Here is an 18,116-nt window from a genome sequence, read left to right as displayed (position 1 = left end):
CTGTCGATCGGGTTACGGACCTTTAATAATGAGGTCTGAATCTCTGATAGTATGCCTATGCTTGTCAAAGTTGCCGAATGATTGTTTTTTTTTTTTTTTTGGACAATCATAGGGCCTGCACTTTGGCTCGTTTTTTGCAGGTTTACATGGTCCAATAATCACAAGATGACTGACATGTGGTAACAAAGGAAGCAGTCACTGCAATTTGATTATGTCCCATATGATTGGCCATTCAAGACACCCCTGTGAATATATATACTATAGCGGCCTTTTCAAAATATAATACCTGTTTGCTTGACTGCATTGACAATACCCGGGAACAATACACACAGTATATGCATTGGACAAACTTTTTACAATAAGCATGATAAGTGATGATGTGACCTCCAGATTTATACATCGTTCGTCTCGCACACTGACGACATTTGATTGAATGGACTGCGCCGTGATTACGGTGAAGGACACCGGTTCAAATCCTTTGTTTGGAGCCAATCGATAAAAGCATGCAGGGCCTCTATACCCTATACCCATGTACAGTTTATCCCTTACATAACCTATGTCTTGAATACGCTGGCAAAGTTATGTAATAATCGGATTAATACTATATAGCAGTAGGTAAAAACAAGTTTTGAATAATCCGCGCTACAAAGTCCCATTCAGTGATCCCAGCGAAAGTGAAAACAAAAATCAAATTGTTACGTGTATAAATTTTTTAATGAAAAACAAATGGCAAAAAAACAAAACAGGAAAACGACAGTATTGACGAAGTTGAAGCCCCATTCAAATACATGTAGCTAATTTATATACTGTCAGTACCGGTATATAAATTACAGACTCACGTAAATCCATTATTTTTTTGTCTTAGACACACGGCTTTCGGCTGAACCACTACACTAGAAAGCTATGTTAGCACATCTATGACAATGACGAAACGTACAAAATCAGCCATAGGCCTTTTATGACCTTTGACATTCTTTTGTGGCGAGTGACATGGTCTTTCAATTCACGCCGAGTGTCCTTGACAGGTTCGACTATGCTTCAGTGGTCATGAAAGAATTCAAAAGATAACCTCTGCCCCAATAATCCCAGGCAATTATCTGAAACTGCTCCTCGGATCATAAGAACTCAGTCCTCAAATGATAGTCATAATAATGTCCAAAATATAAAAATTACTGACTATCATTGAAGACTGAGTTCCGCAATCTAGTATCCAAAATCTGAATTTTGATGATTTTTACGATCGTCGGGATGAAAAAAAAATCAAAAAATCACTGAATGGGCCTTTAGTTCCCTACTCTCCTTACCCTGGCAATATAAATCAAAGAAAAATAAAGAAAAAAATAAAGAAAACAAGAAAAGAAAAAAAAAAGACAAAGAAAACGCATTCTGAATACGAAGAATGTCTTTCTGATATCAAATAAATTTCATTGTTTGGAATTCACGATATAATACAAATTTTATGACAAATTATTAAAATTTGATATTTTCACATTTTGATATATAACAGTCCTCGAAGTAAATATCATAAATCTAATGATATATTCTTAAACAGTCCCTGGCATACCATACATGTATAGGCCTATATGTATAGTACATTAGTCTGCTTTATCTGTTTTGTGCTGTTTAAGCAAATTTAAACATAATTTCCATAAAATGTAAGCTTTTACTGTCAGATATGTCCCTTTTAATTTTGAGCAGAACAAGTGAGGTAAAGCAAAGAAAATTGGAATCTACTACTACTAGCGCCAATGAATGTTATACGATTGTAAAGCGGTACGATCCTCTGGGTGTGTGTGTGGGGGGGGGGGGGTGTGCGTATGTGTGTCCTGCACGCGTATTTTTCTGCAACTATAACGGGACGCAATACGATACCGGTATGTTATAAGAATCAAACTTACAAGAAAGATGGCTCTTGTCAAATCCTACAATTCTGTCAGAGAAAATATGCATATTTGCATTAAATTTTTTATTAATTGACATAATTGATTAATTAATAAATATTTTATTTAATGATTTACCATAATTCCAAACATGTCAAACAATATGTCAAATTAAAGCTAATGAAATGCTTTATAAATTGGTAAGAGCACATTTTGCAGAATGCATTTAGTATTTTAGTTACATGATTCCAAACATTCTATTCCACTTTTTTGCTACACACGCATAGGAGCTGTACTTTTAGAATCCGCGCCTAATCAATAATAATAGTCTTTCACTCCATTGTCAAAGTACTGTGCTCCCTGTAGCATTATGGATTGAGCTGTGTTCAGTTTTATACGGCGGATTTACTGCCATAATTATTACCTCTTACTTAACAAAAGAAAAACAAATTTATTCCAATTAAAATTCTACCAGGGTTCGAACCCACACCCTTTTATTTAACAGTCCAGATCGAATACCACTACGCTGTGAGTGCTTCTGACAGAAATGCGTTTGTTCATCATACTTATTGATTACGGAATAAATCGCAAACACACGATATATATATATATATTACTTGTCTATTTAGTAATAAATACGTATATAATCTCCAATCAATAATGAACCTTGCCTCCGACTATGCGGTTCCTATGCAAATGTTGACTAGTAAATTAATATAGGCGACCAGGTCCTAGAGTGTGATGGTTTTGTAGCAGATGACAGTGCTCATTCAAGCCTGTCAAGGTCAGTTAGTAGCCACTTGCTGAATGGATGGCCATTATCAGCTATCAAAGAGATGCCTTGTGCAGCTGCCAATCACAGTAGAGGTTTGATAACATTTTGTTAAAAACCCAAATGTGATATAAGGACAAAGCTGTGCATGTTGGTACTTAATTGTTTGGATTCTTATGTTGAAATTCCCTTGTATTAGTATTTTTATGTGTAGTGTATATTGCACTGTACCATTATGGAATTTGAGCAAATCAATTACCGACAGTCCGACACAAGCAGGTATACAGTGTATTATTTTATTTTTATTTCGTATCTCAGGAGCACAGCTCACTTGGTAAGGCGTCAGAATTGGGTACACGAGCGCTTCGAACTTTAAATCGGAAGGTGGTGAGTTCGAGCCTCATCACGGTCACATTAATTTTATAAACCAAATATTGTTCGAACTTTTCATATTTGTTTTTCTTTTATTGTTTCTTTTTCTTTGTCTTTTTTTTTCTTGTTTTATTTAATTTTTTCTTTATTTTTCTTTGATTCATATTGCCAGGGTAAGGAGTGGAGGGACTAACGGCCCATTCAGTGATTTTTTCATCTGGACGATCGTAAAAATCATCAAAATTCAGATTTTGTACAATGATATAGTCAGTAATAATCTTTTGATCATGACTATCATCATCCGAAGAGCAGTTTCAGACAATTGCTTGGGATTGTTGGGGCAGAGGTTATCTTTTGAATTCTTTCATGACCGCTGAAGCAGAGTCAAACCTGTCAAGGACACTCGGCGTGAATTGAACTGATTTAATTTATATACTGACAGTATATATAAATTAGCTACATGTAGGCCTATTTGAATGGGGCTTCAACTTCGTCGATACTACTGCCGTTTTCTTGGGTTTTTTGCCATTTTTTTCATTAATAAAATTTATAAAAGTAACAATTTGATTTTTTTTTCACTTTCGCTGGGATCACTGAATGGGGCTTTGCAACGCGATATATTCAAAACTTGTATTCACCTACTGTTATAGCATTAATCCGATTATTACACAACTTCGCCAGCGTATTCAAGACATCCAATGCAAATAATCACCTAGATTATGACGTTCATACCGTAAATATGGCGGAGTACTCAAATTCATTCAACAAAAGCATGATTACAAGCTATTGCAATCTACCGCGACAGCTCGTCTCACACACATAACAAATGCACTATAGGATCAAATAGGTTGAGGACAACGTTTGATTGAAGGCACTGCATTGCGCCATGATTACGGTGAAGGACACCGGTTCAAATCCTTTGTATGGAGCTAATCAATAATTTCACGCACATCCTCTATTATTGCCCAATTATTGCCCGGGATGATTGCACACTGTAAAAGAGCTATTGTTATAATGTTTGATGAAATCGTGTTTGACTATTTGCTTAAGAAAGACACAATACAGATAAAGCAGACAGATTTACTACATGTGGTACATGTATATACATATAGGGAATGTGTTCGAGTATTACCTAATTATAATAGGGGCGTATCCAAAAATGAATTCACACCCCTTTCAAATGTCGAGCCAAAGTGCAGGCCCTATGGGTAGGCCCCTAGTATTTTCTTGATTGAGAGTACCGCGTACCGCTTAATATTTTATTTCTAATATTGCCCATCACTAAATCAATCAATTAGGAAAAATTCACAGGGGAGTTTCTCATAATAATGTTAGACTTCAACTCCCAGCCGCGCCCTGCGCCCTGTGTAATCGTGGGATTTTAGTGCACTTTTTTTTGTACGGTACTTTTTGCACAAAGATAGTCTACCTCCTCTATTTATGTCATTTTTCATTAGATATCCACGAAAAAAAATTAAAAACCTACATGTATTCCCAAATTTCAGTTGATTCCGATTTTGCGTTCGCGAGTTATAGCTAGTTATGCATGATTATGTGTAGGCCTATTACACTGCTCCATAAGCAATTCCATAGACGATGCGTTGTAATTTCGTTCTGGCACCAGAACGAAATTCAAATTTCACGATATCTTTGCTAAACGAATCAATCTACAAGAAATATTTTGTACATAAACATTATGTAGGCAGAGGTTTCCAGTGATATAAAAACCTCAATTTTTTGAGGTGGGGAAAAGTGGGGGGATGAGGCTGTGGATCACGAAATGCAAACTATAACCAGTGTTGATGTTTTTTTCTGATTGTGAGGTAATCAAACCTCTTTGGGAGGATTTGGTTAAAACTAAGCAATGGAAATAAGCATGACATTGATTTTGAAATTTCAAAATTTGATAAAATTTATATTTGGGGTGCCAGCCAGCCCATGGGGTGCCTGGTGACAAGTAGCTACAAGTACATGAGTAGGCCTATGTGTGTCAATTCCAAAATAAAACTCCTACTTGTATTGGTCTTAGGCTTTAATTTTATTAAAATTAACAGAGAAACGGGGTATTTCATTGCAAAAAAGAAAAATAAACTTTCTAGGCCATTTTCATGGAGGTAAGTTGACCTCTATAGAATGACCAAAAAGTCGTCTATTTTTAATACTCAACTTGTCCCATTGGCGAGCGTATAGCGAGCGAAAAAAATTAGTTTTTTTTTTCCTTTTTGGTCAAAAAAGGTCCACATTTTGGGAAAAAAGGTCCACTTTTTCAAAATCAGCCCCCAAATAAATCCTGGTTTCGCCATGTTTTTGATTGCCACTGGACATAGAACTCAAGTTAGACTAAAATATTATGATTTAGCCAGTAGCTTATCCAGGAGGTTTTCCAGTAGATATCCACGAAAAAAGCTTTTTCCTAAAATTTCACTGATTTGATTCCGATTTTGCGTTCGAGATTAATTTTGTGTATTACAACACTGCTTCACTGTTGTACGGTACCGGTATTCGTTCTGGTACACCAAAACGTAATTAAAATTTCACGATATTTTTGCTAAACGAATTAAATCTGAAAGAATTTTTTTTTGTAGGCTACATTATATAGGCCTATAATAAGCCAGAGGTTTCCAGTGGTATAAAAACTCCCAACTTTTTTTGAGAAAAGTGGGGGCCGGGAGATGAGGATATGGATCATGATGTCCTGAACAAAACAGGATTATTTTGTTTAATCCGAAAAAAATAGTGCTGTATTTTAGGAAGTAACACCAAAAATAATTCTTGTTACGATGAAACATGTAAATAAAATGCCGATTAGACCAAAAAATATATATGTTTGGTTGCCCTCACCGACTCAAAAAATAAGAAATCTTTGGTCGGTTTTTTTTTTTTTCAATCACTTTTTTAGGAGAAACCTTAAATTTGGACAATATTAAAGGGGCATTTCGTGATCCACAGCCTCATCCCCCCACTTTTCTCACAAAAAGTTGAGATTTTTATATCACTGGAAACCTCTGGCTACATAATGTTTATGTACAAAATATTTCTTGCAGATTAATTCGTTTTGCAAAGATATATCGTGAAATTTGAATTTTGTTCTGGTGCACCAGAACGAAATTACAACGTATTGTCTATGGAGCAGTGAAATTTTGGGAATAGGCTTTTTTCGTGGATATCTACTGAAAAATGTCATAAAAAGAGGATGCTAGGATCACGAAACACTCCTTTAAGGACATTTTATATTTGTTATTCAACCATTTAATTTATTAAATGCATATTTGATTAAAAAAAAAAAAAGAAGTAGGCCTATTTCTATTTAGATTCTGTCCAAAGCAAAAACACAAATGTTTTTTTAAATGTAAAATGATCTAGAATTATTATATCAATACTAGCCTATTCAAAATGGAGGAAGAGCCCATGAAAAAAGGATCGACCTACCGACCCTCCAAATTTTTGTCTTGGAAGGGCACCCAAACTATTTATTTATTTATTTATTTATTTATTTATTTATTTATTTATTTATTTATTTATTTATTTATTTATTTATTTATTTATTTATTTATTTATTTATTTATTTATTTATTTATTTATTTATTTATTTATTTACATGATAATTCTGCACTAAGTTTCTGAGGAGTGAGGGCTACGGCCCTTACGAAACAGTTCTGTAAAACTAATGTAGCAGGGTCATCTAAGTTTTATCATGTATTAAGCTCCCTTCTTGAGCACTTTACCATGTCCATGGTTTCAACCTTTCTTGGATTTTTATATTTATTTATTTATTTATTTATATTTAAATGTATAGTGAATCTTGGTATTTAAACCATCATTCGATACAACACTGTTTCGTATAGGTGTATTTATTTATTTATTTATTTACATCAGCTTATAATCCCTATAATTCAGTCTTCAAAGTTATGTTAACAGGGTAAACGCCTGGTAATAAAGAGTAGCCGTTGTGAGCCTTGTGTTGTAATAGACATGCAATAAATTATTGACCTTTGCTTGTACGGAGTCGTAATTATTTTGGATGACCGGACACCCCTGGGCCACCGTAGGCTTTTAGAATGAAGTAGACTGTCACTCAATTACGTAATCCAGCGGGGGATGGTCACGACCTGGTGTCAACACGACCAAATGACTAGTCCAAAAGTCTAATACCGTAAGCTAGGGAACATTCACATGATTCATGTATTTTTGTGTTGTCATGTAGGGGAAAGTGGGTTTAGCTGAATAGCCATCTCCAGTAATCTCCACTCCCGCACGATCGACGACGACGTCCCAGAGCTAGGCGGCACATTTTTTAGGGGGGAGGGGGGCAAAATCGACAAATTTTGCTCTAAATTGGCGCAAAAAAGTGGAAATTTACGGTATGTTAGGGTTTTTTGAAAAGTGGGGGCAAGTAGGCCGGCGGGGGGAATGAATTCAGTCTAGGGCCTATTTGAATAAAATAAACACCGTAGGCTAGGGGAGAGCGGGGAGTGTTCGCCCTAGGGGTAGGTTCGCCCACCCCTTGTTTCTCAGCACTACGGCTATCGGGGAATTTGGTGATGGCAAAATTAGGTGACAAAGGTCATTATAAACTTCTCATATTAGCTACGTGATATATAGGGACGTGTTCATCGAACTGCAGCCAAAACAACAAATTTACACCAAAACGTAACTTTTTCTTGCATTAATAATGTTGTATTATCATTGATACATAAATACAGATGGTTTTAATGGAAATCTGTATTGGGAACATATGGGATTTGGCAAAGATTAAATGCAGTTATAAACTCCTTATTCGATTTGTATTTTGCATACCCTTAAGAAAATACAAAAATGTGCACAAGGGGCACGTTCGCCCTTTTGAGGATGGGGCATGTTCGCCCTATATCTTCCCCGGGCGGACTTACCCCAAACTGGAGGGCGGACCTGCCCCATCCGCGTATTATGCAAAATATTGATAATTATACCATTAAACAAGGTAAAACAACTGAAAAGCATGTTTTTTAAAGTTATGTGGTATCAGTATTGCTCATACCACCGGAGTATTTCCTAATCCATAATCTCCCCGAAGTTGTAAACATGATACGTTTAAACTTACTTTGGACCCCTACATTTTACCCTGACCCGATCCCTGCAACAAATTTAGTGACTCCCCAGAAGAGAATGAATGCCCTGTATACCCTTGCTAAATGTTTGCATTGAATATGTTATTGTTATGCAATGTTTAAACCTTTTTGGGGATTAGGGTGAACTTACCCACCATATGGGCGAACCTGCCCCAATATGGGGCAAGTTCGCCACTTTGCAAAACTTTTTTGTTTTTTCTACCCTGTTGCTATTGTAAGCCCTATAGTTCTGGGATTGTGGCCGTATATAGCTAAGACATACGGTATGTCACGTAAAGTGCTTGGTCAGGAATGCCTGGAATGCGGGCTAAGTACATAGGTTGTGAACTTGACATTCACAGGGGTACTAGACTACTAGTAGAGGGTACACAGATTATGTCATGAAAAGGATATTTATATTTTGTTAACATTAACTTAGATTATTTTCAAAAATCTACATGTAACCTTTTTTTGGGACACCCGGTATCTACTGAAGATAGAAAACATAAATTACATATACATGTATGCTATCTACTGAAGATAGCAAGCAATTTTTGCATGCTGTCTACTGAAGATAGCAAACATCAGTCACATGCAATCTACTGAAGATAATAAACATCAGTTACATGCTATCTACTGAAGATAGCAAGCATGATGTATATGCTACATGTACTGAAGATAGCAAACATTAGTTATATGCTTCTGCTGCAGATATCAAACAATAGTTACATGCTATCTACTGAAAATAGCCAACATCAGTTACATGCTCTACTGATGATAGCAAACATGGTGTATATGCTATGTACTGCAGATAACAAACAATAGTTACATGCTTTCAACTGCAGATAGCAAACAATAGTTACATGCTATCTACTGATGATAGCAAACATTAGTTACATGCTATTTACTGAAGATAACAAACACCAACTACATAGCAAACATGATGTATATGCTATGTACTGAAGGTAGCAAACAGTTACATGTTATAGGCCTATGAAGATAGCAAACATCGGTTACATGCAATCTACTGAAGATAGCAAACATCAGTTACATGGTATCTACTGAAAATAGCAAACACGATGTATATGCTATGTACTGAAGATAGCAAACATTATAGTTACATGCTTTCTACTGCCGATATCAAACAATAGTTCCATGCTATCTACTGAAGATAGCAAACATCAGTTACATGGTATCTACTGAAAATAACAAACACGATGTATATGCTATGTACTGAAGATAGCAATTCCATGATTTTACTGCAAAAATCTATTAAAAAAATATGAATTTGCCGTTTCAGCTGACATGGACGCGCTAAGAAAAATGAATATATCATTATTATTTTTTTGGCCTAATATTTTACTGTGTATTACCCATTATTTATTTACAAGTTTGATTTTGTTATTACTAATTTTGCAGGCAACCATTGGGAACGTAGAAGCTATTGAAGATCTTCAAAGCTACTGTTCACTTCGAAAGAAATATCGGGAAAATGTCAAGCTATTATCTGGTAAACACGATCCTCTATTTGTAGGACGAGAGGAAGAGATCCGACAAATTATTGACGTATTTGGCAGGTAGGTAACAAACCGTAAGATTGATGAAGCCCTTTTATTACCGGTAATAGCCCATTCCTATAATTGACATGTTTCTGCCGTTGAGAGGAACATCGATATCACGCTCTTCCTGACCTCGCTTGCGTTATTTAATAATCATATGATACCTTTTTGTCCTCGCTTTCGTTATTTTATAAAAACATGATACATGATGAACATACGAAGGAAAGTCTAACTATTATTATGATGCTTTTTGAACGCGACAGTTTCATCACTTTGCAAATAAAGTCATGATATATGCATATAGTGGTCCTTAACCTACAGAAATATTATGTTTTTTGTCATAATAATATTCGGGAATCACTGAAAACAATCAATGCAAGTGGCATGTTAGACCAGTTCTAAAATCAAATGAGGTTGAATTAACGTTATTATATAGATCGCCATTAAAAAAAAAGCATGTCTATAACGCCCCACACAATTTGCCAGATTTTGGTCGCAAACATTTGACCCAAAAAAGAGTCGAATTGCTGTATCCAAAATCGTTGGTTGACTATACAGCCAATACATGTATAAACATGCGTATAAACATGCGTTTAACCGCACGTTTAAACGCACGGTCCACGTGCCACGTATGGAACATCGCAATCTCTCTATATTAACAAATTTTTACCGTATTGAATAATAAATTAAGCGTTAATTTGGTCGGGATTGAAATCGTTGCTGCCATAATTTTCCTCTTCTTTTCATAATTTTATTTTTTCATAATTTTAATAATTATGAAAAAATAATGAAAACAAATTATGAATAAAAATTTATATTTTTTCATAATTTCATAATTTTATCATAATTTTATTTTTCTAATATTTATATCTATAATGTGTTTATGTATATTACAGGTCTGCTAATCTCGTCAGTTGTGTTTGTCTGTACGGGCTTGCTGGAACAGGAAAAACAACATTGGCAGTGGAAACAAGTGCAATTTATAAACAATTGCTAAGGTCACAGCCAAGGTAGGACTACGTCGGATTATTTTGAGCACAAGTCGTTATTAATTGGCTGTTTCAATCACTACTTTTAAACATTACAATATAGAGCGCTGCAAACTAGAATTGTACACTTACTGATGTGGCAAGCTAAACTCAGTTTATCTGAGATACACTTATTAGTTTATCGAGAGATTAACTTAGTTTATCAAGTGAAAAACACAGTTTTTTATATAAATTTAGTTTATAAAATGAAAAAACATAGTTTTCTGAGATAAACATAGTTTTCAGAGAAACCTACTAACCTAGTTTATCTTAGATAAAGTAAGTTTTTTCACCAGCGATATCGCTTGACACGTGAATGCATCAACCAATCATAATACAACCAACTGGATCTATTATTTTGCTAATTAATTTACCTTTGTCGATTATTAACTTTTAATTTTAATTCAAAGCAATAATTATTAACAGGAATGAATGTTTTAAAAATGTATTTTGTGGCATTTTAATTGTCGTCTGCAATCGCTATCGCTGTGATAAGTATAAATGCAAAAGCGACGAGCGATGCATCGCAAAGTTCGCCGATTGCCCATCGCTTTCCAAAAGCGTTTAATCGCAATCGCTCGGCGATCGAGTATAAATTCAGCTTTAGTTCATTTCAGGAAACTAAAGTTATCTCATTAGTCAAGCTTGCCATAGTCATGCGAGTAATTTTTGACCAATGAGACTCTTTTATGCATCCCTTTTGCACTTTTAGAGACTATATAATTGGAAAACAAAATCACTTGTCGCTCAGATATTGAGTTGATTCCAGCTTAATATTGAAAATAACAGAATGAAATATCAGGCATATCGAATTGCATTCTGAATACGAAGAATGGCCTTCTGATATCAAATAATTTTGATTTTTTTGAAATTGTAATGTAATACACATTTTATGACAAATCATTAAAAATTGATATTTTTGATATCTAACAGTACTCGAAGTAAACTTTATAAATCTGATGATTTATACTTAAAGTGCATGTAGGTGGGATGAAAAGCCGATGATCAATTGAAAATTTTGACCTTTCGTATTGAAGATATGGATTTTTACCCAAAAACACCAAAAAAAAAAATTAGGGCTATCTTCAATATGAAAGGTCAAAATTTTAATTGATCGTCGGCTTTTCCTCCCAGCTACATACACTTTAAGAATATATCATTAGAATTATAAAATTTACTTTGAGGACTGTTATATATCAAAATGTGAAAATATCAAATTTTAATAATATGTCATAAAATTTGTATTATATCGTGAATTTAAAAAAATGAAAATTATTTGATATCAGAAAGACATGCTTCGTATTCAGAATGCAATTCGATATGTCTGAGGTGCTCTCATGACCCACAAAAATACCATCGAAACGCTCATTCCAGATCCCTTAAGATCTTAAAAGGGATATTGCCTACCAAGAAATGAATAATGATTTATTGGCAGACCAAATATTATATACTGTATATATCATGTATGTTTTTTTCATTTATTCAATATTTCTTTTTATCATCTGTTTATTAAGTATTATTTGCCGTTGTCTTTTACAGACTCATCAAAGTTGATCTCCGAAAGCGTTCCAATGTTATAGATGCTGGTGTGGCGTTGATGACGAGCGTGGGGAGACAGGTGTCAGCTAAAGACTTCGATCTATCAATGGTTAATGATTGGGTTCAATCGTGTACACAACAAGGTATAATAGTCTCCCACACACACACACACCCACACACCCCCACCCCCACCCAACACACCCCTGTAGGCTATGTGCTCCCCACCACACCAACATGTACCTTTAAAAAACCTTACACACCGATGTACCCCCCCACACACACACACCCGGTTGTTTGATGTCATTTATTAATGTTTCTAAAGTAACAAACATTATATAATTTTCAATTCTAGACACATACAATACCAATTATAGCTATCACACTAATATACACATATATTTTGCAAGTATTTTTAACTTAGGTTTTCTTTACATTTTTTCTGCCTTTTTGTGGTAATTTTATTCTATAAAATGTATGTTTGTGAGCAAATTGAAGGCGCTATTTACATAATGTTTTAAATTTAATTTAGTCCAATCATCCAATAATATGAGCTATTCCTTTAGTTTCATGATAAAAAGTAGTTTGAAAAATTCCTTGCTATATGTTACACATTTTTACATGTTTTAATGCCATTGTACAGGTGTCTACCCCTTGGAAAGATGCAAACAAGATTTAAAATAAATAGCGCCATCAGTGTTCAACTTTGCTTAAAAATGATTACAGACATGCCATCAAACAACCCACCTGCAGACACCCCTCACCCCACCCACACCCAAAGTTAACTTTAACATGTTCAATAAGTCATTTTTCATGCAAAATATAAATTTGTAAATTATGAATTCATCTTTCTTTATTTTCAACAGAAAATGTTATCCTGATGGACAATGCTGATGAGCTTCTACAACCGCTATCCTTGAGCCGTGACCATTTTATGAACATGATGCTCGAACTAATGTCAACACAAAACCCCAAAGTGAAGATCATCATCACATCTCGCTACGCAATGCGAAGAGCTTTGAGAGACAAACCAAATTATGAAGAGATAGAAGTAAAAGCCCTTCAAGTCAGAGAGTCCATCCGGCTGCTTGTGAAGGAATGCCAGATGGCCCCAGGAGGAGAAAAGACGATCGCCGAAGATACTGCCAAGGAAATCGCGCATCATTGCGGTAATAATCCACAAGCCTTACGCGCCGTGGCTAAGCGACTGAAAAGTGGCACTCGTCCGGAACGTATTGCTGAGATGCTTCGGAAGCCACATCTAGCCAGTCGAGTTCTTGATCCTGGTTTACTTGGAAGCACATCTCTCGAAGAAGACGAACAAGAAAAGGTGAAACAGAACTTAGTGCTGCAAACACTAAAAACAACATTCGAGATGCTTCCAGAACGACTCCAGGAAGCCCTTGTCCAACTATCAGTCTTTCCAGGGTCCTTTGATAGACACAAAGCCAAAGTCATATTAGGTATGGAAGATATTGAAGCCGTTGATTTGGACATAGACGATCTACTTCAGTGGGGTCTAGTGGAATGCGAAGAGTTCAGAGGATTTGAATTCTACATGGAGGACATTAAAGACAGACAATTCACGATACATCCCCTGGTCCGAACTATATGTATGGTTGAAGGCATGAAAGGTGAAAAACATAACGCAGCGTTCGTAGGTGCTCTGGATCGAATGTGCGAATATGTGACGAATCTAATGGAAGAATTGGCGACCGAAGGACATACAGATTACACACAAGCTCTCACTAGATTTGAAGAAGAGAAACCGATAGTTACCAACTACCTGGAGATGGATATGGGGGAGACATTCGGTGGTTTCAAAATAGCCTCCCCTCTATTAGAAGCAGAAGATTCCGCAAAAGAAAGGGCAAGATTGACTTCCTCGAAGTTCGCAGAGTCTATCTATCATTTGTTCGAGTGCTTTATGGATGTACAAAAGCTGGAACAATTCTTTCGCTGCAAAGTCCAACAGATGAAAGACAAAAACGAAATGGAAGCTTGGGCATTGCTGAGCGGTTGGCTTGCCGATCAGTACATGGTTCAAGCCAAGTATAGCGAAGCTTACCAAACCTTGGTAGATCCGATGAACTGGTTGAAGTCACTTCCGGAACCACTCTCTAGAGATGCCGAGCTAGCCAGAGCACAATGCCTAGCTATTCAAGGAAGATACCTTTCTGACAATCCTGATCACAACTACAAGGAAGCAATCAAAGTTCTTGAACAATCTCTTAGTATTCGCAAGAAACATCTAGGCGACAACTCACTAACAGCAAGATGTTTGAACTTTCTTGGACATGTGTATCACAGAAAGGGGGATGATGCGAGCAAAACGAAAAGTTACCACGAACAAGCTTGGGAAATGCTTGCTAGAATTACCAATGGTCACCCAGAGCAGCACTTTGATGCGCCGACTTTCGCATTAAACATAGGAAGCGCGTACCACCAACTCGGTAACACAGAGATGGATAAACGACAAACAAGTAAGGCGAAAGAATACTATCGCCATGCGATTAGCTTCTACGACAAAGCACAAGAGATAGAGAAGAGACTGCGACTTGAAGGCAATCCCAACACAGCAGTGATCCTGAAGAACAAAGCAATGAGTTACTGCGAAATGGAAGAGTATGAAAATGCCTTGCCTTTGGCCGTAAGATCGGCTGAATTGAGGAAGAAAGGTATTGGCACACATCCTGATACGGCACGTTCTCTCTACTTCGTGGGATCTCTCTACCACGATCTCGGCAAAAAGGAGAGGAAGGCCTCCAAAGCACAAGGTACAAATTCTTATGATCTACATGTATTTAATTGTTTATCGCGCATTAATTTCCCAGGTATTGTAAATACTCTCGGTACTTCAAAACAAAAATTTAACTAGTGAATTTTAATTTATAACATCGTGTGACATTTTTTTTAATTTAGCCGAGGAGATTCCAAGTTTTCAAGATGCAATGAAGTACTACAAAGAAGCTCTAAAATATGAATGGAAGCTTGGAAAAGACCGCAGAAGCTGGGAGTACCCACACTTGAAGGAAGACTTCATGAAGCTGTTGAAACAAATGCACGAAGACCCGCAGCCATATCAAAGGTTGTTCCACGTAAGTAAAACTTTGTTATCAATTATGTTGGCTATATGGTAGTCTGATAATAATAAATCACACGGTAAACACGGACATTTTGAACGTCTTGAACTTATTTTCAAGTAGCAAACAGGAGCGACGTAGCCTCCTAACAGTATTAGCGCAGTATGGAATGGAATGGGTAAATTTAAGACATTGCACCATTTTAAGGTTAAGAAAATAATAAATCTTATAAAAGTAAATCATTATGATTTGAACCCGGAAGTTAATCTCGGGTCTGGGTCATTATCCAATTTGATATTGTGGAACGTGAAGCTTTGAATCGTGATTATTGAATTTCCAATTTCGCCTGCAAACTATGCCAAATCCATCTATAGATGTATACATCTCAGCCTGCCCTCTTGTAATTTCAAATCCTACATCCATCCCTGTAGTTGTCCAAAGAGTAGATTTATTTGTAGATAATGTGATTTTGACTTTGCATACATGCAGAAAGCTGAAGAAGGAAGCTTTGAGGGTACCATGCCTGAGAAACCAAAGGCAGACGAAGATGATGGAGCCAACACATCATCGGGGTCACCTAAACGAAAGCTCACCGGTATGTAAAGTTGTAAACTAAACAATTGAAAAATTGTTGTGTTGAAATATACTCTTGCAAATTCCAGTTAAATATACGACTTGAATTCCATCATATCCACTATCAGTGTCTTTACTCCAGCAAACTATATTCTTTTTACATGTGTCCCTGTCTCTCAGTCTGTTTCTTTCTCATTTTCTTCCTGTCTCCGTCTGTCTGTCTCTCTGGATATCTCTCTTTCTTAAAGTGGAGCATGCATAATCTTCGGTGCAAGTATATAGTATTTTAATGATCACTGGCACTTAACAAGTTTCGAGGTACACATCATACAGTGATCTTGATTTAATAGTACTGTCACAAAAATATTCTTTCTCAGAAGCATTTATTGGTCCTGTTGTAACTTGCTATTGAAACATTAAAAATTCTTTACAATTCTACGTATTGTTGTTTGTTCTCTTTACCCCGGTAGGACTAGAAGACTTGCCTGAGAGCCCCAAGAGGTCCAAGTGCGTCTTAGCCTGATGGAGACAGTTCAGCGGTTGCTATACCCATACACAATGAAACATGATGGTCTGCTCTACCTTAGGCCCTGTATCCATAGGCTGTTCCCTTGTGGCGTGTGCCCTTGTTCCGTGTTCACTTGTTCCCATGTGACCTGCCACACAGACAACGAACCTTTGTTTTGCGTAGTGGCCGTATCCATAGGTTGTCTGTACTAAGCAAAACTAAGCAAAACAAAGGTTCATTGTCTGTGTGGCAGGTCACATGGGAACAAGTGAACACGGAACAAGGGCACATGCCACAAGAGAACAGCCTATGGATACAGGGCCTTACAGTTTCATGGTGGTATTGATGATGATGAGGAGGATGACGAGCTACTTGCTGAAAATGGTTACCATTTGAATTTGGCATAGAAGTGATGTCATAATAGGATTGACTACCATAGCAATAGGTTAAAACACTTTTTGAATATATCGTGCTGCACTAGTACGTTCACGTGGTACCTCTGCATTGAACCATATCATGTTGATCACTCGCACCTCGCAGCGTGCCTCTGTGGCTCAATTGGCAAGAGCGTCGTGCTAGTATTACGAAGGTCGCCGATTCGATCCGGCCAGATGCACTGGTTTTTTTTTTCAACGTTTATGTGCACTGGGGAAAGATTATAATTTGTCCTATTAACCCAGAGAACTAAGTATAATAACTTTAATATCATGAACTCATTCCATTTTCGTGCAATATGTTTGTTGAAATATAATAGTTATTTTGTCAATTTTGAATGGAAATGAAAATGGGTTTAATAAATGTACTGTACGTATATAGTGCTAACAGAAGAACTATTACTTTCTACGTAAATACAAGAAATTGGGAGTGGAAATGTTGCTTTTGTATTGTTTTAAAAGCTACAATAGGTTAGCGAGCGTTCTACCCAAACTCATAAACAATCCTATTTATTTGGTATACTCAGTCGTTCTGTGCAGAAACACGCTTTGGTTCACTCAGGCAAAAACTACCTTAGCCTGGCTTAAGTCTTTATAAGTAGAGTAAAGCAAAGATGGCCACTCCCAACCAATTTATTGAACATTTTCTTTACTCAGATAATCAGATCATTTTGAAATAAAATATGCTCATAAAATTTTACACTATAAGCAATCGCGGACGTTTCATAGTAAAATATTCGATGTATCCAGAGACAAGAGAAGAAACTATATGCATGTAATGTATATTTAGGGATATCATTAACTGTATTGTTGTTGTCTACTGAAGACATTAAAAGCATTACTAAGTATATGTAACTGTATTAGAAATATATGTTTTATTATTTATATATATATATACTGAATGACATTAGAATTAGTGTAAGATCAATTGAAAAATAATAGCAACTCTAAAACTTATTATGTCTCTTTTCGGGGTGGTGTTTAAACTTATTCCTTTTCACTTGTGCCTGCTATACTGAAATTTCTCAGGGGCAATGTTTAAATCTTAGTTTGTAATGTATGTATCATGTACTGAAATAACGTAGTGATGTACTATTTGTGTATATACATGTACACGTAGAATTCGAGAAGAACAATAAATGAAACAATTTCATCTCATCTATGAATATTCTAATCATAATTAAAAGCCATGATTCATATCACGCTCATTCTACAAAATCGGGTGCCAATCCACTGTAAAAATTGAAAAATAAAAGTTGTTCAAAAAGACCTGCTTTTTGTGTT

At 36.1% G+C, this 18,116-nt stretch overlaps 1 protein-coding gene across 1 annotated transcript; it reads left to right on the top strand.

The window, feature by feature from the left end:
- The first annotated feature begins 10,572 nt into the window (after positions 1–10,572).
- Positions 10,573–16,657, top strand: LOC140155492 (uncharacterized). The gene is made up of 6 exons (XM_072178356.1): positions 10,573–10,680; positions 12,238–12,380; positions 13,101–15,011; positions 15,157–15,332; positions 15,807–15,912; positions 16,361–16,657. The coding sequence occupies exons 2-6, from the start codon at positions 12,296–12,298 to the stop codon at positions 16,411–16,413; spliced, it is 2,331 nt and encodes a 776-aa protein (XP_072034457.1). The 5' UTR covers positions 10,573–10,680; positions 12,238–12,295; the 3' UTR covers positions 16,414–16,657.
- Positions 16,658–18,116: the final 1,459 nt, after the last annotated feature.

The sequence above is a fragment of the Amphiura filiformis genome, chromosome 6 (genome assembly GCF_039555335.1).
Source record: "Amphiura filiformis chromosome 6, Afil_fr2py, whole genome shotgun sequence".
Taxonomy (NCBI): Eukaryota; Metazoa; Echinodermata; class Ophiuroidea; order Amphilepidida; family Amphiuridae; genus Amphiura; species Amphiura filiformis.
The sequence above is the reverse complement of the archived record's forward strand: the minus strand, read 5'-3'. Positions and strand labels throughout refer to the sequence as shown.

Excerpts from the sequence above, each read along its gene's own strand:
- LOC140155492 (XM_072178356.1), top strand. The coding sequence starts at position 12,296 with ATGACGAGCGTGGGGAGACAGGTGTCAGCTAAAGACTTCGATCTATCA. Across the intron at positions 12,381-13,100 it reads TCAATCGTGTACACAACAAG|AAAATGTTATCCTGATGGAC; the intron begins GTATAATAGTCT and ends TATTTTCAACAG. Across the intron at positions 15,913-16,360 it reads ACCTAAACGAAAGCTCACCG|GACTAGAAGACTTGCCTGAG; the intron begins GTATGTAAAGTT and ends TTACCCCGGTAG.